General features: G+C 44.4%; 1 protein-coding gene across 2 annotated transcripts in view; it reads left to right on the top strand.

Annotated features, from left to right (window-relative positions):
• The first annotated feature begins 574 nt into the window (after positions 1-574).
• The window catches only part of RRN3 (RRN3 homolog, RNA polymerase I transcription factor), a 29963-nt gene continuing 3369 nt past the window's right edge, over positions 575-27168 (top strand). The window contains exons 1-16 of one of the 2 annotated variants that reach the window (XM_032327781.1): positions 575-729; positions 2508-2562; positions 3997-4053; positions 9574-9663; positions 9774-9903; positions 10326-10385; positions 10759-10822; positions 12585-12654; positions 15518-15616; positions 17981-18073; positions 19015-19153; positions 20621-20751; positions 21775-21905; positions 22822-23006; positions 25066-25174; positions 26799-26951. In XM_032327781.1, coding sequence (XP_032183672.1) covers positions 641-729; positions 2508-2562; positions 3997-4053; positions 9574-9663; positions 9774-9903; positions 10326-10385; positions 10759-10822; positions 12585-12654; positions 15518-15616; positions 17981-18073; positions 19015-19153; positions 20621-20751; positions 21775-21905; positions 22822-23006; positions 25066-25174; positions 26799-26951 — 1655 coding nt within the window. In that variant the 5' untranslated portion in view covers positions 575-640. Of the gene's footprint in view, positions 730-2456; positions 2563-3996; positions 4054-9573; positions 9664-9773; positions 9904-10325; positions 10386-10758; positions 10823-12584; positions 12655-15517; positions 15617-17980; positions 18074-19014; positions 19154-20620; positions 20752-21774; positions 21906-22821; positions 23007-25065; positions 25175-26798; positions 26952-27168 lie in introns of both variants that reach the window. The other variant, XM_032327780.1, reaches the window with a different exon arrangement.

Below are 27168 nucleotides of genomic sequence, written 5' to 3'. Positions count from 1 at the left end.
AAAATTGAAGTTCAAAGGCTAAGGCCTCTTGCAAACTGTCTCCTCTCACACATTGACTTCTCACCCCAGACCACCACAGCGCGGGGATTTCTGGGCAAATCAAACCTCATCTCCAAGATGAGTTTGGACGTCTGCGAGGGTAGCGCCAAGGGTACAGAGCCCAGGATGCTCGGTGGAGCAGCCTAGTTCGAATCCCCCGGCTGCCCCCATCGCTGCGCGGGTTTGGGTTAATTAGAGCCTCGGTGTCTTGACTTTGACTGAGGGATGCTTTGACTCCGACAAGGTAATACTCGTGGAACCCGGCGACCGCTTAGCACCTCCCGGGGGGTTCTCGCGCTTCCTTCACGACACCGGGAGCTGCTCGGAGCCGCCAAAGATCTCTCCTCCGCCAGCGCGGTGGCCACTCCGAACCCCGCAGCCCGCGGAAAGTCCTCCAGCTGCGAGGAGGGGCCCTGACGCAGAGCGGGGAGGAGAGCGAGCTTTGGCGGCGCTCTAGCCCGCCGGGAATCGCCGCGCTCTCACTCGCGAATCCTGATTGGCTGAAGGCCGCCGCTCGCGCGTGCGTCTTCCGGGCCACAGGGCATGCCCGAAGGAGCACGACTTCCGGTGCGAAGCGCAGTCGTCGCGCTGGTCCGGCCCAATGGCGGCCCCGCTGCTTCACACGCGGTTTCCCGGGGATGCGGCCGCCGCAGCCTCTGCAGTCAAGACGCTGGGCGCGTCGAGGACCGGGTGAGAGTCCGGGATGCTTCCTTCTGCGCCTCTGGGACGGAAGCCCAGGGTCCGGGGTTAGGACGGCGGGGGTGTGAAAGGGCCTGGGGCAGAGCTGAGGGAATCGTGGGAGCAACGGGGAGAGGCTCATCTCAGGTTCTCGGGAGTAAGGCCAGGCCCCTAAAGTGGGTGGTAAAGGTGGGAGGGGGGCTGGGAAAATGAAGCTGTTCTCCGTTCCGGAGTCCCCATTGCTCCCCACGGGGCTGTCTCGTAGCGCCCCAGGCCGGGGGACTTCCCTTCTCCTTTCCTCATCCCTCCCGCTTCTTCGTCTAGACGTGGAGAGAGTTCCCTGAGCTCTTACTTATCAGGCGAACGTTGTCGTTGATGGCAAATGAACTCGTAATTTTCTGTTGATGTTTGCAATTAGTTTCCACATACACGTTTTTTTTTTTTTTTAAGTCTTCCTCAACTGTTTCCTTAAAAAACTATTTGTCATCTGAGAGAGGGAGAGCGAGCTGGGGGAGAGCCCCCGGGAGAGCGAAATCTCGAGCCATCTCCCCGCGGAGCTCAGCGCTGGAGGTGGGGCTCGGTCTCAGGACCCTGAGATCATGACCTCAGCCGAAATCAAGAGTCCCACGCTTAACCGACTGAGCCACCCAGGCGTCCCTGTCTTTCTTAACTTTGAAAGCACCTAATCCCCATAAAACATTTTGGGGTTTAACATTTGGAGTCATTAGTAGGTTGCTTTTTTTTACCCCCCCCCCCACTACTCCGCTCTGAGTAAAGGGAAAAAAAAAAACCAAACCAAAACTTTATGAAACACTTAGCAATTGTATCCTTCATAGTATTTATTAAGTGCCTATACTTTTGTGGTTATACAGTTAAAAACAGGAGCTGTCAAAAGAGACATCTGCTGTCAACAGAGCTTAAGGAGGGAAAGACGGTGATCAGGCAAATAAATAAAAGAATAGTGTGGTTTCAGGTAGAGGTAGCCTGAAGAAATAAAAACAGGGTAATAGGGGGAGTGAGGCGATGGATACTTTGAATTTTGGCCCCCCTGACATTTGACCTTTAGCTTGAACCAAGACAGGAACTCAGTGTGTCTAGATCTGGAGCACGAGTATCTCAGATAAAGGGAACAGTAAGAGAAATGGGAATCAGCTTGGCAAGTCTGAAGAATAGCAAGGACACTATGGTTGCAGCATGTTAAGTGGAGGTGAGGTCAGGTAGGTAGGGGCCAGTTTAATGTAGGACCTTGAAGACAGTGACACAGAGTTTGAAATTGTGTTCTTTTTTTTTTAAGATCTTACTTATTTATTTGACAGAGAGATCACAGGTAGGCAGAGAGGCAGGCAGAGAGAGAAAGAGAAGAGGAAGCAGGCTCCCTGCTGAGCAGAGAGCCTGATGTGGGGTTCGATCCCAGAACCTTGAGATCATGACCTGAGCCAAAGGCAGAGACTTAACCCATTGAGCCACCCAGGCCCCCCGTGAAATTATATTCTAAGTGAGGTGGAAGACCTTTGTAGAATGCAGCAGGAGAGTAGAGTAGCAGGATCTGTTTTAAGTTTTGGAAAGATCATTAGATCACTGATTGAAGACTTTGGGAGGTTAAAGTGGAAGCAAGGAGGCCAGGTAGGAGGCTTTAGCAATAGTCCGATGGAATGATGTTGGCTCCATAAATATTGACTGTTACAATTTTTATTATTCTCTGTCCTGCACTTAATAGTGTGATAATCTTGGGTCTACAGGCTTTCAGATATGCTCACATTAGAAAATGATTTCTTCAATTCTCCCCCAAGAAAAACTGTTCGGTTTGGTGGGACTGTGACAGAAGTCTTGCTGAAGTACAAAAAGGTAAGAGGCAATAATGTGAGGTTTGGTGTCCTGTCTCCTGCCCACTCCTGCTTGTTTGCTTTAAAAGATTATATTTATTTGACAGAGACACAGCAAAAGAGGGAACACAAGCAGGGGTAGTGGGAGAGGGAGAAGCAGGCCTTTTGCAGAGCAGGGAGTCTGATGTGGGGCTCCATTGCAGGACCCTGGGATCATGACCTGAGCTGAAGGCAGACACTTAATGACTGAGCCACCCAGGTGCCCCTGCCCCCTGCTTTATTGAGATGTAATTGATATGTTGAGGTTTAGTGGTTCTTCTTCTTCTTCTTCTTCTTTAAATTTTATTTATTTGACACAGAGAGAGAGATCACAAGTAGGCAGAGCAGCAGGCAGAGAGACAGAGGGAAGCAAGCTCCCTGCTGAGCAGAGAGCCTGATGTGGGGCTCAATCCCAGGACCCTGAGATCATGACCTGAGCTGAAGGCAGAGGCTTAACCCACTGAGCCTCCCAGGCGCCCGAGGTTTGGTTAATTTGTTGCTGGTTAGGATACACTCAAGTCTTTATAAAACTAAAGACCAGCAGACGTAATAAAGTGAATTTGAGATGTTAGTCTTGAAGTCAGTTATTTAATAACAGCATTATATTGTCAGCTTAGAATTAGAGTAATAACCTCTTTGCTGAGATTGTATATCTTCACATGCTTTACTTACAGAGTATCTTTAAAAAACTTGAGCAAGTGCTAGAATAAAAGTCATTATTAGATCAGAGCATTTTTCTTTCTTTACAAAAAAAAAATTTTTTTGAAAATTTTATTTATTTATTTGAGAGAGACAGTGAGTGAGAACACCAGAGCAGGGAGGGTCAGAGGGAGAAGTAGACTCTCCACTGAACTGGGAACCCATTGCTGGCTTGATCCTGGGACCCCGGGATCATGACCTGAGGTAAAGGCAGACTCTTACCTGACTGAGCCACCCACGCACCCAAGAGCATTTTATTTCTTAAGGAATTCCTACGCATTGTTTGGGACAATAAACCAGCTCTATCAGTAGTGGTTGGTTTTGTTTTTTGTTTTGATTTTGTTTCAGTTTAGAAGTGCTTCTACTAAATCTCGGTGATGGAGGGAAATTATGAATGTTTGTTTTTATACGTATAAGCATTTTAGATTCGCATATGTGAATGGATGATATCTTGTGTCATCAGTTGTTGTATTTAGGTGTCAGTACACAAGTATACCTAAATGTGAACAACCTTTCAGTATTCATTTTTACTTTTTTCCAAGCTGCCTAGCTGCACTTACATGAGTTTTTAAATGTTTGAAGTTAACAATTTTATAGTCCTGATGTGTGAAAGTTATGATGTTCCTTTTGTATTAGTTAAAAGTCCTGCTGTTCATCTTTAACAGGAAACTGAAGCAAGCAGAACTACTTTTTTTTTTTTAACCCTGTTCTTGTTTAGGGTGAAACCAATGACTTCGAGTTGTTGAAGAACCAGCTGTCAGATCCAGACATAAAGGTAATTAATTTACATTTGATCGTTAGCAGAATTGTTGCCACTTCGTACAGATTCAGTTTGCACTTTTGGTCCACTTCCATCCTCTAGAACTTGCTCTCTCTGTATGATCCCTCACTGTAATGCAGCCCCTCTCAACCAGGGGCACTTTTGCCCCCAGGGCACATTCGGTGTTGAGCTGGAGACATTTTTGGTTGCCCCGTCTTGGGGAGGGAGGGCTACTAGTAGCATCCAGTGAGGTGGGTGACGGGGTTGTGGCTAAAAGTCCAGCAATGCACAGGGTGGCCCTCCACAACAAAGAATTTTCAAGTCCAGGGTGTCAGGTTGAGATTGAAGTGCCAGTTCTCAGATTGAGATCTGTGCTTTATCTTTCCTTTCTGGAACCTCTTTCCTCTCTGCTCCATGCTGCTCTCCTGTCTCTTAACTGTGAAAACAAAAACACAAGTTGACTTGTCTTTCAGGCTAGTTCCCTTTTCAGTGTTTTTGGAAATGTTTCAAGAGATGTACCTTTTAAGATATGTACTTGTCATGTAGGCACAAGTCAGTGAATTTTGTTTCCCTTTTCTTCCCTGTATTTTCCAATTTTGGAAAGAGTTGTCTCTTACCATGGCCCTAGTAGTCATATTGCCTGGGATCAAATCCTTACATGGTTTTCCCAGTGTGTGATCTTGGGCAACTTATTTAACCTCTCTCCTTTTGTTTTGTCTTTGTAAAACCAGGGAGACAGTAGAGAGGGGTCTTTTAAATGTAGAGGTTTTAGAGGATCCAGTGCGTTAATATATGAGAAGCACTTAGAACAGCCCCTGACAAAGGGCTTTGTAGTTGTTAGCTCTCGTTCCTGCTGACAGCCTGCACTTTCTCATTTCTGTGCATGTTTAAGTCGACTATGAAGTCCTCTGTTGTGATTACTGGGACAGAGAATACCAGTCCTTTCTTACGTGCTGATTTTAGCGGACTTCTCCCCGCCGCCACCAAAGCCTCACATGAACTTGCAGCAGTTGACACTGTTGGCTGCCCACTTCTTAAAACCTTCCCTTCAGTTTCTGGGATTTTCTTTCTTCTTATCACTTACATTTAATCATTCCTGTGACTGGTTCTTAAATTTGGTGTTGGTGAGGTTTCCAGACTTGACGCTTTCCTTCCTCCGAAGATTCTTCATTCATGATCTCCTTAGGCCGTCGTGGCTTTGGAACTCACCCATGGCCTGGTTAACTTCCAGGTTTGTATCTGCAGCTCAGAGTGCTCATGTGGGCTCCAGACTTGTTTGTTTTAAGGGTTTATTTATTTATTTGAGAGCAAGAGAGAGAAAGAGCGAGCAGGCACACAAGCAGGGTGGGGTGCAGGGAGAGAATCTCCAGCAGACTCCTGCTGAGCACGGAACCTGACATGAGACTTGATCGCAGGACCCCCAAGATCATGACCCCAGCCAAAATCAAGAGTAGGATGCTTAACCGCCTGAGCCACCCATCCTCCCCTTCCCAATTTGTTTCTTAACTGCTAGCCCACAAGTATTACAAGTGTCTCAAATTTAGTATTTTCTCTCTCCCAAATGCACTCCTCTATAGTCTTCTTTATGGGCCTCACTGACATGTTGCTGACCTAGTTCTTGAGCTAGGAACCTTGGGGTCTGTCTCGACTTTGTCTCCTCTCATTTCCATTGATTCACCAGGGCCTTTGGAGGAAGAAAAAAATCTTTCAAGGCTTCTTGCATTGTTGGTACTCTTTGGTCTGGATTCTTCCCTTTACTCCTTGAGGTTATCTACATTCCATTCTCCTCTGGCTCCCCTTATTGACCCTCCTCTCCCCCGCCAAGTATTACCCTCCACAGTGCAGCCTAAATAATCTCTAAAGCATACACTAAACATGTTATTTTCCGGAGGGAAACCTTCATGGCTTTGCAGGAAGGCCCACCTTAGCATGATCTGCTGCATTTCTTTGTATGTTCAGTCTCACTACTTTATTCCATGAATTTGCCACTTTTTTCGTCTTTTTCCTTTTATAAATTTTTTTAAAAAGTCATTTCTACACCAAGCATTGGGTGCCACTTCTTTTCATCTTTATCTCTTTGCCTGTGCCTTTTGTGGCTGCAAGAAGGCCTCTGTATCCACTTTAGTTAGTCCCTGTTGGAGCTTGGGCTCTGGCTTCATGGCCTCTTCTACTGGCTTTGTGACTGAGAGTAAATATGCAGCATTTCCGTGCCTCATTGCCCCCAGCTATAAAGTGGGAAGCAATGTTAGCACCTGCCTCATGGGATGGTTGTAAGGATTAAATGACTAACTATATGTTCAAATCTTAGAACAGTGGCTGGCAGTAATATAAATTACTATAGTAGTTTTACTGTTATTATTACTTTATCTACAAAATTCCTGTTTGAGATCCAGCTGAAGTATCCTTTTCTTTTTCCCCCCAAGATTTTATTTATTAGAGAGAATGAGCAGGGAGAGGGGTGAAAGGAGAGAGAGAGACAGACTCCCTGATGAGCAGGGAACCTGAGGCAAGGCTTGAGCGTAGGACCCTGGAATCATGACCCATGCTGAAAGCAGACTCTTAACCGAGGTGCCTGTGAAGTGCCCGCTTTAATGGAACTTTCTTTGGTTCTCTCTAAGCTCATGGGTGTTCATTCACTTTGTTCCCCACCCTTCCAGCACATCTTCCTAATTACAAATCTGACTTACAGGGACTTTGGTGACCATTTATCTCTGCCCCCTTTTGATTCCCAGATTTGTCTGTTGACTTGTTTGCCATATACTCTAGCTGAAACGGAACTACTTTTGGTTTTCTCAATACATGTTTGTTGCTCTATGAGGAATGTAGCCCCAGAGAACATTCGGTCTGTTGAGAGACAGCAGAAGTGTCACTTCCTGTTTGAAGCTCTCCCTGACCCTTGCGTTCTTCCATTGGTACAAAGGACTATTTTCTTTGTGTTCTGTTGTTTTTAGGATTTTATTTGTTTAAGTAATCTCTTCGAGCGCCAGTATGGAGCTCAAACTCACAACTCCAAGATCAGGAGTTGCATGCTTTGCCAACTTAGCCAGCCAGGTGCCCCACTGTAGTTTTTATCAGCCATTCTCATTGTATCTTGATGTACTAACAGTTGCATCATTTGTGTCTCTTGTTAGTTCAGAGAGTGTTGCAAGTGATTTTCAGTACTAAAGCACCAGAGTCTGCGACTAGTTTACTTTAAAAGAAGGAGCAGTTCAAATGCTAGATTTATCATTTTGTTGCACCTTTTTTTTAGTGGAAAAGGGATAGGATAGAGTTAACTCATTTTTTATTTGCATGTACCTTAGCTTGTCTTCTCTGCTTCAAGCCTCGGTGAGCTACCAGTAAAGATACCTTTACTGGTTGTGGACATGATGAAATTACCATAGTGCACATGAGTTGCGATTTACTTGATTTTACTGCCCGCTTACTCGGGGTTTCATCAGGAAAAGGTCGGTCCCATTGAAGTTTGTCGCTGCACATCACAGACGGTCAGCGGTTGAATGAATGGGGGTGGGCTCCTTCTCTTTGTGGAGCAAGGCATTGTGGGAAAGTGGACAGTGTAGTTTTTGACCCAGTCAGACAGGTTTGAACCCAGTTCTTTATTAGCTTCTCAAATGGGCAGGTTGCTTATTAATTTCTCTTGGCCTCAGTTTCCTCAGCTGTAAAGTGGGAACACCAGCAGGCCATTTTAAGCATTGTTAGGGTCGGTAAGAGATGCAGTTGTGTGCTCTTGGCACCATGCCTGGAGCCTGCTGTGATCTCACTAAGTGGCGCCCCCATCAATGGTCTATAATTGCAGGCACAGCCCTGGCTGGTTGTCACGTAGGTACGATATGGTCTGTGATAATCTCCCTAGAAGCACAGCACGGTCTGTTAATCGTCTCTTGTGATCGTCTTTTGTTTGTTTATATGGTCCTTTCCCTCCTGAGCCTGAATCAGTGTTAACCATTTCTTTCAAAATTGGGGGTTTATAGTTTGTTCTTATATATGTTGTGCATATGCATTTATACAAACAATATGTTTTATGTTTACCTAACCGATAACATATTTTCTACATGGCTTGTTTTCTTTTAGCCGTTTTTTGCATGTCACTAGAAGTTATTAATAATGAACAGTTATTTTCTTGCCTAAAAAATGCAGGCTCCCATGCTGAGCAGGGAGCCTGATGCAGGGCTCGACCCCAGGACCCTGGGATCATGACCTGAGTGGGAGGCAGACATTAACCGACTGAGCCACCCAGGCGCCCTGACACTTTTTTTTTTTTTGAGAGAGAGAGAGAGTTGGGGGGAGAGAACATGCAGGAGCCAGGGGAGGGAGCAGGGAGAGAGAGATTCTTAAGCAGGCTCTATGCTCAGTGCAGAGCCTGATGTGGGACTTAATCTCAACAATACCGAAATCATGACCTGAGCCGAAATCAAGGGTCAGACGCTTAACCAACTGAGCCACCCAGGTGCCCCTATATGTAACAGATCTGAATATGTGTGTGTGTGTGTGTATTAAAAAAATATATACTTTATATATATATTATAATATTTATATATTTATGTATTTATATATTTTATTATATTTATATTATACATTTAAATATAATATATATAAAGTGTGTGTATATATATACATAAATATATAAATATATACTTATATATAAGTATATATAACTATATAATATAACATATATAAAGTAAAATATATAAAAATATATTTAAATATATAAGTATATATAAATATATACTTAAATATATTTATATATAAATATTATATTTAAACGTATAATATAATATAAATATTATATAACATATATATAACGTATATACATATACACACACACACACACACTTTTTTTTTTAAGATTTTATTTATTTATTTGACAGACAGAGATCACAAGTAGGCAGAGAGACAGGCAGAGAGAGAGGGGAAGCAGGCTCCCTGCTGAACAGAGAGCCCGAGATCCCAGGACCCTGAGATCATGACCTGAGCCGAAGGCAGAGGCTTAACCACTGAGCCACCCAGGTGCCCCTGGATCTGAATATATTTAAGTCTAGTTATAGATCGGCTTGAGAAGAAGTTATATGTATTGACATCTCTAATTAATTAGCTTAGACTGAATGTTAACATGTTCACACATCAGTATGAAATTAGAGGAAACTGAGGTAACTCTTGGTCCTTATGGTGTTACAGTATTTGAATTTGCTATCATCCTTCTGCAGTTTGAAAAATTCTCACGTGTCAACATTTGAGGTGTTTCCACTTAGGGCAGACAGAAGCAATCAGAATGAAATATTGCATTTAATTCTCTTTCCTGTGTGTCAGAGTTCCTGTGTTACTTTTTTTAAAACAGGGAAAGGTGTCCTATGGTCCTTCTGTTTTGATACAAACTAAGAAATTTTTGGTTCAATTTTGGCTTCAGTACAAGTTTGTAACTTTTTTCTCCTAATTTAAATATTATTGGCAGGTGCTTGGTGCAAGATAGGTATCATCTTTTCAGTTATTTTAGAGGATTTTGTGATTTTGACAGGACTTTTCTTTGTTTGCCTTAAGGATGACCAGATCATTAACTGGCTGTTAGAATTCCGCTCTTCCATCATGTACTTGACTAAAGAATTTGAGCAGCTGATCAGTATTTTATTGGTAAGTTGGCTGCTTATGTCATTGACTAGTTTGTGATTCAGTACTTTGAAAACAGAACACATTGTATCAGTAAAATGTTTCTTTTGTGTGTCTCTCCCTCCCACCCCTAGAGACTGCCGTGGTTGAATAGAAGTCAGACTGTGGTGGAGGAGTACTTGGCTTTCCTTGGTAATCTTGTATCAGCGCAGACTGTCTTCCTTAGACCCTGTCTCAGCATGATTGTTTCTCATTTTGTACCTCGTAAGTGGTGCTTTGCTTTCTTTGCTTTTTCATTTTTTTAAACATCTCTTTATTAAGATACTACCCTCTCAGAACCCTGTGGGGATTGTACCAACATGGAAAATTCTGAGATGCATATTGGCAGCAGTTTTGGTACCTATCTGTTCCCTGTAAGGATTTCTGTGGCGGCATCTATATTTGTTGCTGTGATTTTTTTTTTTTTTAATGTAATTTGCTTTAGTGAGATTCTCAGAAAGTGTTAAAAGTCAGGAATTTTTAGCTTTACCTGTAAAGTTACTTGACTTTTTTTTCTTCTTCTTTAGACTGCACATTCAGTCATTGTACTAAGTTTGGACAATGGAAAAATCACTTTTTTGTGTACCTGTTGATTATTTAGGTTGGTGACACAAAGAATGACATATTTTTGTTTTTCCCCTCAAAAGCCCGAGTGGTCATTAAGGACGGTGATGTCGATGTTTCAGATTCTGATGATGAAGATGACAGTAAGTATAAAGAGGACTAAAGCGAGGGTTTCCTCCTGTGTCAGGCAGAATCATGCTGAAGGATAAAGTATAGAGGCAGCTTTAGGATTTATTCTAATGCTTAGACTGCAACAAATGACAACCTCTGATAGACTCTTTTTTGTTACATTCAGCAGTCACATGTAATCAGTTGCCCTTAGCGCATTACTTATGTCATCAATCTACTTAGTCTTCATTGATGGTTGGTTCTGGAGAAATATCTTAAATTTAATATTTTGCTAATAAATGACTCAGTTTTGGTTAGGAGGTGTTTTTAGCTAAAAAACAAAAAACACATAATTTTTTGGTTTTCAGTTTTATCTTAATGCTCATACTCTCACTTTTCTCCTTGTAGATCTTCCTGCCAATTTTGACACATGTCACAGAGCCTTGCAAATAATAGCAAGATATGTCCCCTCGTGAGTATCCTTTTGCTTCTTTCTTTGATCATGGTCTTTAAGTCTCAAGAAAATGGTAATCAGTTAGTGGGCATTTACTATGTTCATAGCATCAAAACTCAAGTTGTATGGTACATGTTTTTGTATCCTGTGATAGAACATTCTACAAAATGGCATTTTAGTTCTCTCTTCATTGTCTGTATTGAAATTACTTAAAAATTGATTTCCGAATTAAGGACTTAATTTAAATTATGTAAATTCTTAAAGCTTTTGTGCAAATTTTCCTCCACATTTTGTATAGTGGTTGAAATTTTGTTTTTATCTTCAACAAGATGTGATACCCCAAAATTTTCAGTGAACAACCCATGTGTCATTCCATATAAATAAAAATTGCAGTTCTAATTTTGTATGTTGATTATATTAAAAAAATTCTTTTATAAGGATTTATTTTATTTTAGAGAGGGAGAGCCTAAGCAGGGGGAGGTACAGAGGACGAGGGAAAGAATCTCACACAGACTGTCCTCTGAGTGTGGAGCCTGACGTTGGGCTCCATCCTACAACCCTGAGATGAAATCAGGAGTTGGTTGCTTAACCAACTGAGCCACCCAGGCACCCCATATTTGCATTTTTAAAAAGTTAACAGTTCTAAGAAAAGCTTGGGTTTCTTTTGGAAGGGTGGACTTCAAGTTCCCCTGTGTTGCGGCCGGCGCGACAAACCGACCAGGAATGTGAGGGTAAGAGGATGGTGAAAAGAAATTAAGAGACAAAGAAATGGGGGCAGGAGGAGCACCAAGGAGGATGTCCCATAGTGCCCAAGTTTATTTTGCAGAGTTCTGATTTATACCGCACAGTAAGGGAATCACCTCCTGTACATCTGGTGCTGGTTTCTATTTTGGCCTGAGAGTAGCTGGCCATGCAGAGATATCAGACAGCCTTGACCTTCATGGTTTGGACACCTAGGCCATAACACAATATTCACAAAACACAGGAGCCTTATTAACTTAGTCTTGAGACAGCAGCTGCAATGGCAACAAGCCAAACCTTACAGTGTTCTCATAACAATCACCAGGGAAAAACGGTGGCACTCTAGCTCGCCACCCGTGAAAGTCCTCGGTTGAAGGGGTTCCCAATAACTGTTGCTGTATTGGGTTAACCCCTTCTAGGCACAAGGCTCCCAACACCCCTGTAAGTTTATTATTTGCTAACTTAAAAAAAAAAATGCTCAAGATGATACTTTTTCTCTGCTTTTTAAAGTAAGATATGTGGGATGCCTGGGTGGCTCAGTTGGTTAAGCAGCTGCCTTCGGCTCAGGTCATGATCCCAGTGTCCTGGGATCGAGTCCCACATCGGGCTCCTTGCTCTGCAGGGAGCCCGCCTCTCCCTCTGACTCTGCCTGCCACTCTGCCTGTGCTCGCTCTCTCTCTCTCTCTCTCTGACAAATAAATAAATAAAATCTTTAAAAAAAATAAATAAAGTAAGATATGTGGGAAAGCACTATAGAGGGAAACGTTTAGATTTTAAACTGATGCTCTGTTGCTTTTGTAGGAAAAAGAATCCCCCTTTGATTTGCCATTGATATCAAAGTTAATAGGAGGCTGTTTCCCGCTAAGTTGATGTAGATCTTCTCTGAAGCTATGTGTTTATGTCAAGTTGTGATTATTTGAAGTAGTTAGTGACCATTTGCTTCCTGCATCCATATTTACTCTTAGAATGGAAATGTCACCTTCCAAGAAAGTCCAGTTAACATGGATTGATCTTTAAATTTTTTAATTTTTTTAAATAGGACACCGTGGTTTCTTATGCCAATACTGGTGGAAAAATTTCCATTTGTTCGAAAATCAGAAAGAACACTGGTAAGAAGTCTTTTCATGGGGAAAATAATGGAAAAGTTATAATTTAGTTTTAGGTGATGTTGTTGTTTTTTTTTCTTAGCAGTTGTCTTCCAGATTAAACTCAAGACTAAGAATTTGACTCAGATTCCTTTCTTAGGAACTCACTGAGGATCCCCAGGCTCTTTTTCCCTTATGCAAGTCAGGGAAAGAGTCCATTTCAGAAATATCTGAATAGGCGTAGTGATAATATAGATAAAAATTACTAGAAGGTAATAGTTTATACATTACCAATTGTAAACAAGCCTTATTTGAACATGAAGGCAGAACTGTCTATGGATGAATTTTTCCCAAGTTTTGTGTAATATTTAGATGACCTGTGGTTTTCAGTAATGACTAATGAATAGTGGTTTCCTACTAAGCATGCTTTTTTTTTTCTAAGTAAGGTATTATGTGTATTAAATACAGAGTTAATAAGGTTTGCTAATGTTTGTGATAGTCTGTTTCAAGTGGCATATTATAAATCTTGTATCTCTTATGACTATTGATGTAAAAATACTCAACAATCCACTAGAAAATGGCATTTAGCAACATAAAGAGTTAATGGACTATGACCAAGTGAAATTTATGCTGGGAATGCATGGTTCGTTTAATACCTGTTAAAATCAGTTAATAAAACACACCATGTCAGTAGAATAGATGGCAGGAACCACGTGATTATTTCAGTAGATTCACAAAAGTATTTGAGGAACACCAAAACCCTTTCATGACAAGAATAGAAGGCAGCTTTTTCAACAGGTAACATCCCTCTCAATGGTGAAAGAGTGAGAACTTTCCCCTAAGATAAGGAACAGAACAAAGTGCTTTTGCCACTTTTGTTTAGTATTGTACTAGAGATTCTAACAAGGGCACACAGGAAAAGGAAAAGAAACCCAGATTGGAAAGGAAGAAGTAAAAATGCCTCTATTTACAGATGACATGATCCTGCATTTAGAAAAATCCTGAGGAATTCTCAAAGCACTATTAGAACTAAGATGAGTTCAACCTGGTTATAGAATACAAGATTGGGGCGCCCGGGTGGCTCAGTGGGTTAAAGCCTCTGCCTTCGGCTTGGGTCATGGTTCCAGGGTCTTGGGGTCGAGCCCCGCATCAGGCTCTCTGCTCAGCAGGGAGCCTGCTTCCCTTCCTCTCTTTTCTCTGCCTGCCTCTCTGCCTACTTGTGATCTCTGTCAAATAAATAAATAAAAATCTTAAAAAAAAAAAAAAAGAATATAAGATCAATATACAAAAGCCAGTAGTACAAGATAATTTAATGGGGCAAACAAGTCTTTTCCACAAGTGGTTGTGGGACAAGCGGAAGTCTACATGAAAGAATGAAGCAGGGCCCCCCTACATGTTAAATAAAAATGACCTCAAAGTGGATGAAAGACCTAAATGTAAGCTAAAATAAGGGCTCTTAGTAAGAACACATAGATGAGGACTTTTGTGACCTGGAATTAGGCAACAGTTTCCAGATAGGATGCCCAAAACACGAGAGCCACAGAAAACCAGACCAATTCGACTTCCTTACAGCTAGTCAGCTCTGCTTCAGGACCCCTTCCAGAGAGTGTAAGACCGCTCAAACCTTGCGAGTCGTATAGTGGATAAAGGAGTAATCTAGAATATACGAAGCACTCTTCCAATGTCTTGATAATACAAAGGCAAATAACTCAAAAAATGGGCACATGACCTGAGCAGATATTTGTCCAGAATTGATAATGCTTATGGTCAATGCGCAAAAGAAAAAAGGTCAACATCGCTAGCCATCAGGAAAAGGCAAGACGAAACCATAACAAGGTTTCACTTCACAGCCCCTGGGATGGCTGTACTTAGAGGGACAGACAGTAACAAGTAGTGGTGAGGATGTGGAGAAGTCAGAACCTTCCCTTGTTCCCTTGCTGGTGAGAACCTTCCCTTGTTCCCTTGCTGGTGAGAGTGGGGAATGGTTGGTGCTGGAAGTGCTTTGGGAAGGCCTCTAGACCGTCCCTCAGAAAGGTTGAACAGAGAATTGCCATATGACTTAGCATTGCCACTGCTAGGTGTCTAACCAGCAGAAAATACACGTCTACACGCACTTTACAAGATTATTCAGAAGCAGCATTATCTCTGATAGCCAGAACATGGGAACAACCAAATACTCATGGGTCAGTGCATCAACAAAATGTGTTACATGTATACAGTGGGTATTATTGGGCAATAAAGCAGAGTGGCTACGAAGTGAGTGAATCTTGAAAACATGCTAAAACGTCACATAGCAGAAGATTCCACTTCCATGGCAGGTCTAGAATAGGCAGATCGTTAGACAGAAAGTCAGTCAGTGGTTCCCTAGGGCTTGGGAGGACGTACACTACCCAAAAATGCCCTGACCGTTTTAGGTGATGAAAAGGCTATAAATCAGTTGTGGCGACAGTTGTACAACTCTGAATATACTGGATACTGTTGAATTATACGCTGTAGATGAATGACGTATATCTCAACAAACCTGTTTTTAAAAATGCTATAGAGGTATATAGATTACAGATTTAATTAATGGGGGTGTGGTGGGGGGCGTTTGGCTGGCTTGCCGGTGGAGCGTGCAGCTCTTGAGGCTGTGAGTGTGAGCTCCACATTGGGTGTAGAGATTACTGAAAAATAAAATCTTAATAAAATCACCCTCCCCAAACAAATTTAATTTACTGGGGGGTAATTAGATTAATTAGACTGAACGATGGAGGAACTGTATAGTTTCTGTGTTGCTGAATAGTCTGTTTTTTTCTGTTTAATTGAAATTAAAGATTGTGTAATTAATGTTTTCTTATGTCATTATGAAATACCCTCTGTTGAAGCGTTTTGTCTTTTTATGTTTTAGGAATGTTATGTTCATAACTTACTAAGGATTAGTGTGTATTTCCCAACCTTGAGGCATGAAATTCTGGAGCTTGTGATTGAGAAGCTACTCAAGTTGGATGTAAGTATTTGATAATCGGTTTTTCTCATTGATTTTCATTTATTAAATACGTAGTCATAGTACATGAAACAGTAGTAGCAATGATGGAGAAGAATCCATATTTCCACCTTTGATTTCTTTGAACATTTCTGGAGCTTGGTGGATGTGCTGGGTTATAGAGATGGCCCCATCTCTCCTGGTCGGGAAACAAGGCATTAGATGGTCACAGCCATGTGAAAGTCCAGTCGTGGTAAATGCTGTGACTGGATCACATGGTCGTTATGTGCTGGTAAACCCGATACCGTGCGAAGGGGTGAGGAAGGCGTTCCTAAGGAAGCGATGTTGAATTCTTAGACCTTTTTTTTTTTTTAAGATTTTATTTATTTATTTGACAGAAATCACAGGTAGGCAGAGAGCCAGACAGGAAGGGAAGCAGGCTCCCTGCTAAGCAGAGAGCCCGATGTGGGGCTCGATCCTAGGACCTTGGGATCATGACCTGAGCTGACGGCAGAAGCTTTAACCCACTGAGCCATCCTGGCGCCCCATCTTAGACCCTTTTTTAAAGAGGCCTGCAGTGGGGTGCAGTGGGAATGAAGGAAAGTCATGGATGCTAGTGACAGGGGAGAAAGGGCGAACTGGTCCTTGCAACTGGGTTGGAAGTGGGGCAGTAGAGGGTAAGAGAGCGCTTGCTCCCCGGGGAGTAGAGTTGGTGTTAGCAGTTAGAAGTCAGGAGGAGGTTGGGAGAGGAAGAGTCCGTTGTGGATGGATTGGGGGGCAGCTGGGCACCAGACGGAGTGATAGCGGTGGGGAGGGGCTGGGGCTCACTGTGCTGTGGTGCTGGTGACGTGGGAGACAGGAAGTGTGCCGAGGGGGAGGGAAGGCCAGGGCAGACACCTGCAGGGGATCTGGGAGGAGGAAGGGTTTAGTCAGTGGTGTGAGCTACTGTTGATGTTTTTAAGAAGGCTGAACAGAGCCTAAGTCCTTGGAGTTGGTGATTAGGGAGTCTGTTGCCTTGTCCCTGGAGGGGGAAGCTGCGTTTCGGGGGGGGCAGTGTGTGTGGTTGTCGAGTGGTGCTGTTGGAGGCCTTGGGGAGGGTGTAGGAGGGGGTGGAGCTGGGCTGTTTGTGGCCGGCAGAGTGGGAGTGAGGGAGGAGAGCCCTGGTACTGTGGCGGGATGAGGCCGCAGTGCAGCAGCCTGGGGGGAGCTGGAGGAGGCTGGGCAGGCTGGTGCGCGGCTCACTGGGAGGAAAGCTGTCTGGCCTGCTGCCTGTGCCACCTGTAGAGTCTTCCCATGGGTCGTACTGGGCAGCGGTGGAGAGCACATTTAGAAAGAGGTCGTGCAGAGAGAGAAAAAAGGCAGGATTTGAATGTTGTGTGGAACAAGGTGTCTGAAGGACCATATACCAAAGTGACTATTCAGTAATTCAGGTTGACTTGCATTTTGTCATTCTTCTGCTCAGCTGACGGATGATATGCTTCTTGTACAACATGTAAGAGTTGGGATGCATGTTGGGTTTGTGGAAGCTGATTTAGACCAGCACACTGCATTTCGTAATGATTTTATGGAAGTGTGTAGTGAAAGGGTTTGATTTGTAGTCTCGTAAATTCCTTTGTGACCCGGGCCAGTTTATAGGTTTGCACCATAATTGTATATTGAGTCACAGTATCAGAAGGGGTGCTCCTGTGGACTCCATTAAAGTATGTAATGTGAGGGGCGCCTGGGCGGCTCAGTCCGTGAAGCGTCTGCCTTCTCGGGGTCCTGGGATTGAGCCTCATGTCTTCTCCCTCTTCCTCTGCCTGCTGCTCTGCCTACTTGTGTGGTCTATCTCTCTGTCAAATAAGGAAATAAAATCTTTCTCCTTTTTTTTTCTTTTAAGTATGTATAGCAGATAAATTTCCAGTAAATAAAGTACTTGTATTTTTTTTTTTAAAGGAAGAGAGGGAGCAAGTTGGGGGGGGGGCAGGGTGCAGAGGGAGGGAGAGAGACTCTCATGCAGGCTCCACACTGAGCACAGAGACCACTGTGGGGCTCGATCGCACAACCCTGAGATCACACCCTAAGCCAAAACCGAGAGTTAGATGCTTAACCGACTGAACCATCCAGGCACCCCAAAGTCATTGTATTTTTTATTTTACTTTATTTTATTTTTTAAGATAACTATTTGAGAGCATGAGAGAGAGCAAGCATGGGAGCGGGGTAGGGGGTTAAGGGGAGAGGGAGAGGGAGAGGGAGAAGCAGGTTCCCTGTTGAGTAGGAAGCCCTGTCCCAAGACCTGGGATCATGACGTGAGCTGAAAGCAGACACCTAACTGACTGAACCCCCCAGGCACCCCCGAAATAGTTGTATTTTCACTGCCATCATTTTTCCCCCTTTGTTATAATGTAGGTGAATGCATCCCGGCAGGATATCGAGGATGCTGAAGAAGCAGCCGTTCAGACTGGCAGTGGGCCAGATGCCACCGAAGGACTCTTCAATATGGTCAGTGTCCCCCAGGGTGGGTGGGGGTGGCTGACGGCCCCCCATCTTCTCCAAGGCTTTAGGTTAAAACAGTTGTTTGGCAGACTTGGAAGTGAGGTTGAAGTGAACGGCTGCCGTCAGGTTGCTTCCTGTCCAGCCGACTTCGGTTACTTCCAGGGCTTTGAATGTGGGAGTGGTGAAGTAGGTTTCATTTTTGTTCTTAGTTTGTGTTTTCTGTTGTTCTGTTTTTTTGTCTTTTGTTTTGTAAACCACATATAGTTTGTGAAGGAGTGATACATAGGAAAGCATACCAGTGTGATTTCTCTGTTTTATAAGTCTTAGGCCTTAATGCAGTACTTCTCTGCCTGGGGCCAGGCTTACTGGAGGAGGAGGGCTTGAGAGGGGCATTTAGGTCACTAGGGACAAAGGGCGTGAAGAAGCAGGAAAGAGCAGGGGAGGGAACTAAGCGAGAGTTTGCTCCCAGTAGGAAAACAGCTGCAGCATGATGACCCCAGATCTCATGTGGGTCCCAGCTTGAAGTCAGGGAGACAGACTCCCGTGACCCCTTGTCAGCTGGGCACTTCAGCTGGGGAGGAGAGGAAGGAGTGCAAGGCTGTTCTCCGGAGAACTGGTGCTCCCAGCAGCTGGGGCACGGGTGCCCTGTCCTGGGGGAAGAGACCTGGCACCAGCAGGGCCCAGCACAGTGGGTCCCAGGAAAGCTGTGGTGCTCACATGGCCTTGTGCCGGGTGGGCCATCCCCATGATTCTCCGGCTGGGCTCGGAATCTTTAGAATGCCATTAGGGGTTCCGGGTCACACCTTTGGTGGGGAGCCTCTGCCTAGGGCGGGGGCCTGTGTCTTCTCTTTGTTTTATCTTTCAAAGGAAATAATCAGCACTGAGAATTTTCCCTCTTACCCCTTTTACCCCAGTTTTTAATGTCAGTTTGTCCCTTATCTTCAAAGGATGAGGACGAAGACACTGAACGTGACGCCAAGGCTGACCCTCAAGGGCTCGATCACATGGTGCATCCTGTAGCCGAGCGCCTGGACATCCTGCTGTCTCTGCTGCTGTCCTACCTCAAGGACGTCTGCTTCGTAGATGGTAATGACCCGCACTCGTCACAGTAGCCGCAAGTGAACTCAGCAGCGCCCCGGCTGTGTGCTGGGTGTTTCTCATATGTGACCGAGTCCTCCTAGAGGTCCTGTACAAATCACCGTTTCAAGTACGAGGAAAGGAGGGCCGAGGGAGACCCCGTGACTGCCGGTGTGACACAGCTGGAGAATGTTGGGACCAGATTCGGGCTCAGCTGAATTTGTCTTCAAAGCCCCTGATGGTTTCACTGACTGTCGTAGTTGGGGATGATTCCGGAGTTTGGTCAGTTTTAGGTGGAGATCAAAACACACTCGAGTTGTTCAGGACGTCTAGGAGTAGCGCACGTCAATACAGGGTTGGTGCTAGGGATGGAGTTTGGGGGTGTAGTGCTGTGTTGTGCTGTGAACACTTCAGGGCACTTCTTGCCATCCTGGAACTTTGTGCATCTGGAGGCTTTGCCATGGAAACAGGATTCTTCTGTTCGCATTGTGAAGATTTGAGAATGATAGTTGGCCACTCAGAATAATTTATAAGACTGGAATCTGAGTTGACTGTATTATTATTTTAATTTTTTTGTGGTTATTATATAGTTGAGAGAAAATTTGCGAACTCTAGGAAAGGATTAAAAAAGACAATTTAAATGTCTGTGTTTGTACTATTCAGAGAACCATTATTAGCATTTTGATCTATGTTTTTCTTTTATGTTAGCATGTGGATATTTAGGAGTGTGTTTTTCACTGGGTTTGGGGCTCGTGCTGCACACAGTGATTCATAATCTGCCCTTTTCCCCCTGCTGTGAACATTTTCTCTGATCATTCACTATCCTTCTAGGCTCCTGTTGATTGTGTGGATTTAACTGGTCTCTTATTTTTTTTCTCCCTCCCCCCTCTTTTTTTTTTTTTTGAAAGATTTTACTTACTGGAAAGAGAGAGTGAGCAAGTGAGGTGAGGGGGAAGGGCAGAGGGAGGAGAAGCAGGCTCCCTTCTGAGCAGGGAGCCTGATGCAGGGCTCGGTCCCAGGATTCTAGGATCATGACCTAAGCCAAAGGCAGACACTTCACCGACTGAGCCACCCAGGCACCTTCCCCCATCATTTTTTTGCTATTATAAATGTGTGATGAATATCCTGTGTTTGTGTGTGTGTGTGTGTGTGTCTGGTAATGCGCCCGTGATCAATTTCTGGCAGTAGAATTAGTGGATCAAAGGGTTCTGCTACATAAGTAGTAAAATTGCCCTTTAAAAGGGCTTCCTATTTATGGCATCACAGCGGTGTGTGAGGGGAGGGCCTGCTTCATTGTCGGTGCCGGATTAGTATAGTTATGAAGGAAAATCTGTGCAAAATAAAAATGGCATTTTGTTACAAACATAGCTTAGTGGATGATGTTTCTTACTGGTATCTTATTTTTAGAAATTTGGTAAACGAAAGTGGCAGCTTAAAAATGATGTGTAAGGCTGAAATGTGAAACTGTCTCTTTAGGCAAGGTAGATACCAACAGAACAAAGGATCTGTATCGAGATCTCATAACCATCTTCGACAAACTCCTGTTGCCCACCCACGCCTCCTGCCATGTACAGTTTTTCATGTTTTACCTCTGCAGTTTTAAACTGGTGAGTACTCTCAGCATGGTCTTACTTATTTTATTCTTGCCAATGATTTTCCCTTAAAAACTGGGGTGGGGGTGGGGGGAGTTGGGAAAGGACACAGGAGGTGAGCCTTTTTTTTTCTGAAGCTCACTTTTCTGATGCCTCTAATGATAGCTCTTCCTAGGCCAGGTGCTCCGAAAGTGGCATTCTGCGTTTGCCCCACTAGGTGGTGCCCTTCCCTGTCCTTCCAGCCCCGGGTATTAAAATCCCGTGGATCTGTAACTTTCTCTCCTCATTCTCTCAGTTGATCCTAACGAGCCCCGAACAACTTCTAAATCCAGAGTTTTAAAACTTTAGGCATTGGCTTTCTGTTTGGGGGGGGGAGGAAATATGGACAACTGTTCCTTTGCCACTGTTTTGTAGCTTTCTAGAAGTGTCAGGAGAGTACTGGGCATGGATAAGAAGGTTAAATTCTTTGCCCCGAAGTATGTGTGCCCCGAAGCTTTTGAATATAGCTATTTGGGGAGAAGTTGGAGTTTGTGCCTTTTGTTTAAAAAAAAAGCTTTAGTCTTTTTCCTGCGATGAGCATCATTAGTCAAACACTGTCCTTGAATCTGTGTCTGTGTTTCTGGGTAAGGTCAGTACCTGTGGTCAGAGACTGGGAGAGGGCTTGGCACTGTGACAGCCCTGCTGCACGGTTCCCCTGCGAGTGTGGCTTGTCCCTGCTTTCCATTTCTGGCCAAATGGCGGGATCAGTTGCAGATTCCAAGGCCCTGTCACTGAGCCTGTGAAATCTGTAGGGTTGTATCTAAATTTCAGCTTGTGTGGGAAACTTTTTTAAGGCTGGGGAACACCTTTAGTTTTTAATACTATTCTCTCAGAATGTTGTAAAATTAAGAACCATGAGAACTGCATATATTCTTTATCTAGCAGTATGACAGATACACTAGCACTGTCCTCTATGGTTGTGGACAGTCTTAGGATTCCGATAGCCAGAGATTTCTTCAGCATTAAAAAAGATTAGAGCAATACCTTCTCTTTTTATAGGGATTCGCAGAAGCATTTTTGGAACATCTCTGGAAAAAATTGCAGGATCCAAATAATCCTGCCATCATCAGGCAAGCTGCTGGAAATTATATTGGAAGCTTTTTGGCAAGAGCTAAATTTATTCCTCTTATGTAAGTAACCTAATTTTCCAAGTGCTTTTTCATGTCATGCTTTAAAAAGATTATAGCATTGTTTTAAGTCAGAGAAATACCTGCTCTAATTTTTGTCTGCCTTTAAAGTGAAAAAATCTATTCCCCCATTCTGCGTAAGACGTTTACATTTCCAAAAGGCAATTTCAGAATAAAATGTCTCCTTTACATATAAAGCCTCATATGGAAAGCTTCTGTCCTCTGTTTTGCATAGTCACACTTGAACATGAAGCCCCATTTGTCTTCATGGATATTGTACAGTGTTTGTATACTGTTTTGATTCTTTTTATAGGTTTGTCATTTTTCATTTGCATTCCGAATCAGTTGTATCTTAAAGCTGAAGAAAAAACTCTTTTAAAGGTAATAGAAAGATCTGTTTAGGAGGCCAGCTCTGGGCCTTCTTCTTCCAGTGATGTATTTGGGCCAGTCCCTGACAACCGATAGCCCTCTGTCCACTCTACCCTACATTGTAGGCCACAGGACTTCATCAGAACCCTATAAGGAAGGGCGAAGTCAGTCACACACAGTCTCTTCCTTGTAGGATGTTGCTAAGTGTGCCCTTTCCTGCGGCCGTATTGCTCTGAGAGGGCAGGGAGGCCATCGGAGGAGTCCTTCAGAGTCAATAAGGAGACACGGTCCATCCCTCGGGCCGCGGGCAGCTTTAGGGGCCTGTTCTTGCTAGAAGGTCGCAAGTTCTACTTGAGAATTGAAAAGCTATCTTCCTGCCACCCATCCATTTCCTTCTTTTGTTTGCTGCTTCTCTGTGCCCACAGGGAATAGACGAAGAAGCCTGCAGACTGACTGTTCTTTGCATGTAGTGAGGCAGCTGTGTGTTTTTACGTCACTCTTGGTTTTGTGTGAAGCAAGTGAAGTTGACTTGGGTTTTTCTTGTCCCTAGTACCGTAAAATCGTGCCTGGATCTTTTGCTTAACTGGCTGCACAGATACCTTAATAACCAGGACTCAGGAGCAAAGGCATTTTGTGATGTTGCTCTCCACGGACCATTTTATTCGGCCTGCCAAGCTGTGTTCTACACTTTTGTTTTTAGACACAAGCAGCTTTTAAGTGGAAACCTGAAAGAAGGTCAGTGGTGTGGGGTTGATGGGGGTGAGCTGGATTGTTCTGGAATACTGGCAGTCTTGAGAAAGGGGGGGTTGTTTCTTTTTTGAGAATTTGATGAAAACTGTGGAGTCAGAATACTGCCCATGCACTCAAACTTTGACACATAATTTCAAGCAGCCTTTAGACCCCTAAAGCCGTAAGGCCCCTATTGATCAGAGAATGGCTTGGCGGTGGAGCACCTCTGTTTTAGAGGGTGACGTCTAGGCTGATTGTGAGCTGTGAGGGCTTTCTGCTGGTCCTTGTGTCGGCCTGGGGAGGGCGGGCATCGTTCCCCGCTCCCAGGGGGACTCTATGCAGACGCAGGATATTGATTGGCAGGATTAGATGAATATGATTCTGAAGCTCAGGGTCATAACAGTCAGGCTGCTTTGTTTAGGGGCTTAACTGTTAACCTCCCAGTTTGCAGTTTTGCTAATTTCTAAGGGTTGCATTTTGTTTGTCAGGTTAGAGTGACAAGAACAGTACCAGTTAAGTCCATTTAAATGGTTTTTTTACTTGCATGAATAACTCAAATGGTTTAATAGGCTGTTTCCTCTAAACCTCAAAATCTGACATTCCGGGCTGGGTCTCTGGTTGTTGTGGGGGCTGTTGTGGGCATGTTAGGATGGTTAGCGCCCTCTGTCCACTAAATCCTGACCGCTGCCCGGATTGTCTATTGTGACCACTAAAACTCTCCAGACACTGCTACAAGTCCTCTTGGGGGCACAGCTGCCTTGAGAGTTGAGAACCACAGCTCTGAACTGAAACTTGTGTGTGTTACATTGCATTGTTTACTCATATTCTGTTACTTCTCGAAAGGTTACAGCTAGTTATATAAACTAGGAATAGGACAAGGTTTTAGCCCTCCCTACTTAAGCAAAGTATCTGCTTTTTGGGGTATAAATAAATGGTTAAGACTTGGTTAAAGAGCATGTTCTTGTAAGCCATGACAGTATCCCATTTTTAGTTTTATCAGAATATTCATCAAAGATGGGGCACTTGACTGGCTCAGTCAGAAGACTGTGTGACTCTTGATCTCAGGGTTGTGAGTTTGAGCCCCATGTTGGGTGTAGAGATTACTTAAATAAAATTTAAAGAAATACATTAAAGAATTATCTAAAAAAAATTTACTTAAGCATAAGTTGGTTTGCTTGCAAGGTATCTTTTACTAACAGGAGAGAATTCTATGTATCTGTTCTAGGAGAGTGGTGTCTAACTTTTACTTCTACCTCCATAGTTTCCTTGTAAGCATAAAAACAGCTATCACACACAGGAATAACTTGCTCAGCTTCACTGGTAATTTCAGGTGTGCAGCAGGTCCTGCTGTTGGCTTGCTCTCATCAGATTGGCGTACATGTCTGTCTGACGAAATCGGGAAGGAGGAACACCAGATCATGGTCATTACCTCTCGGGAGTAGAGAGCGCACTTGTTGCCTTAGCTCCATACTGACTCCGTGATTAACTGAGATCAGATCACATGGTTTTTTTTTCCTCTACAAACTCAGAATATCCTGAGTTTACAAATACCTAAATTCCAAATTGTCACAGAAGTTTATAGCCCACTAGGGATGTGCACTTACTTCCAGGTTTTTGAACGAATACACTGTTTTCTTTAGAAAAGTTGACTTAGGGGCGCCTGGGTGGCTCATTGGGTTGAAGCCTCTGCCTTCCGCTCAGGTCATGATCTCAGGGTCCTGGGATTGAGCCCCGCATCGGACTCTCTGCTCAGCGGGGAGCCTGCTTCCCCCTCCCCTCCTGTCTCTCTGCCTGCCTCTCTGCCTACTTGTGATCTTTGTCTGTCAAATAAATAAATAAAATCTTAAAAAAAAAAAGTTGAGTTAGTCACAAGTGGGTGTGGTTTGGCCTGGTGACTTTCTCCAGGCTCTGTGTGTGTGACTGCGTGGCTCTCACCTACTTGAACCGTTTCTGTAAGTGACTTTGTGAGAAATACTTCTCGTGTGTGAAGTACTCCGTGCTGCTTCGAGGTATTTCGACTGTTAAGTTTGTACATTTTAACAAATGTGTTGTTTTTTAATCAAAGGTTTGAGATACCTTCAAAGTCTAAATTTTGAACGTATAGTGATGAGTCAGCTAAATCCCCTGAAGATTTGTCTCCCTTCCGTAGTGAACTTTTTTGCTGCAATCACGAGGTAAGTTACTTACACTTTATGGGTGGAAATTACTTAAAAATAAGTTTATGTTAGTATCAGTATTGTACAGTTCCACTACATTTCTGTGAAATTAGTAAAATTAGTCACTATAAAACAAAAACCTGTAACCCCATCATTTTAGGAAGCATTGTCGTTAAGCTTTTGTTTTTATGCTTCGATACTATGGGAAGTTGCTAGTGCTTTGTGTTCAGAGATGATAATTAAGCGGAGGCCTCAGCGCTTAGAAATGGGTAAGGCAACTAGGAAGCGGAGAGGTGCAGACTGAAGGTGTTTCTCAGGGTAATACACAGAGACCGGCCGCGGGAGGGGTACGCAGCGGCCGGAGAGCGTCTGGCGAGCGTCTGTCCTGTCCGGCCCTGCGCGGCGGGGCCTGGTTCCCCGCGCACCTGGAGGCGCATCACGCAGGACTCCTGCGACCTCCCAGTCCCGGTGGTAGTGCTGAGTCCTGATTCAGTCCGGGATGGTGGCACCCTGGGCCGACCTGTGAGAAGGGGCTCCCCGAGGGCCGAGCCGGTACGCGAACGCAGGCGGTCTAGCATTATTCCCCGGGTGATTCTGCTCTGGGTACACAATGAGTTGGGGACTTTGAGCCCTTGATCCGGGTGTTCAGGGTAGGATCATAGCTTAGAATCTTCAACGCGTAAGGGTCTGTTCTGTTAGAAGACGAAGATAATTCTTCATCCCTTAGTCCCTTAGACCACCTGCTGCTCTTATTCAGTAATCTTAGTTTTCCTCTGCTGGGCTTGTAGTTCGAGGTGTTCTGTCTCCTGGGATTTCAGAAATGATAACGGGATCAAGGAAAGGAACAGACGACGAGCAGGAGTACGGCAGGGGGCGGTGTGAAGGGTCCCAGCACAGTGTGGGGGAGAGCAGGCGGCTGACGAAGAGCAGCAGAGGCAGGAGCCGCTAGACTGTTCATGGCGGGGAGCCCGCTGTGGGTCTGGGGTCCGGAGTGAGGCCGAGAGCAAGAGCTGGGCCCAGAGGTCTCTGTCAAACTGATGCGGCGGCCTGTGGCTGCTGTTCCGCTTCCCTAACGGGATGGGGATTCCTGTGGACCCATAACTTGCATTTGATTTGATCTGCTAAGTCTTACTCTGTCCATTTGTTTTTAATCAATTGTTTGTTGGGATTTAGGCCATTACATTTTGAGAATTGGGGGCGGCAGCTTAGGTTCCTCGTTATAGGCGTGTCCGGTGGAGCCCTCACCCCAGTGGCCAGGCCTGTCCCTCAGCGACCACTGTCCTCGGAGCACCCCCTTTCCGCCAGCCTCATTCTCTTACAGGTCGCAGGCGTCACTTAGTTAGCAGCATCTTGCAAACCGTAAGAGTCCTCCCTCAAACACTGATTTTTAGTGAGTCGTGCGTATCCTAAGCTTGCTGGTGGTGTAGAGCGATGGCCACACCTTCCTGCTCCTGGGCAGGTGTGTAGGCAGCAGGCCTGTAAGCTGCCCCCTAAAAGCATCGCTTCCTTTTTTACGTGTTTTTTTTCCTTGGACGTGTTCTTTGTGACAGCATCTTTGTGGTCAGCCTGGTTGTCACACAGACAGGCACCTCCGTGCAGACTTAGCCGCAAGGTTAACTCATGTCTCGGCTCTGTTCCACAGTAAGTACCAGCTGGTCTTCTGCTACACCATCATCGAAAGGAACAATCGCCAGATGTTGCCGGTCATTCGAAACACGGCGGGCGGGGACTCGGTGCAGACCTGCACGAACCCGCTTGACACCTTCTTCCCCTTCGATCCTTGTGTGCTTAAGAGGTAGGACTCTTAGCCTGCGACTGGATGGGGGGTGGGGGGACTGTATGTGGGACATGTATTTGCTGGGGGTTTTTTTGTCATAAGTGGTGCTCCCGCTGTTTATCAGTGGCTCAGGGTCCCCTTCACGTGTTTCGGGTCCCCAAGGCAGAGAAGACCTTTTAGAGGCTGAGGGCTGTGCAGACCTATAGTTCAGGAAGAACCCCAGATTGACACCAGA

This window comes from Mustela erminea, chromosome 20, assembly GCF_009829155.1.
Source record: "Mustela erminea isolate mMusErm1 chromosome 20, mMusErm1.Pri, whole genome shotgun sequence".
NCBI classification, from domain to species: domain Eukaryota; kingdom Metazoa; phylum Chordata; class Mammalia; order Carnivora; family Mustelidae; genus Mustela; species Mustela erminea.
Note: the sequence above shows the minus strand (reverse complement) of the source record. Positions and strands in the feature narration are given on the sequence as shown.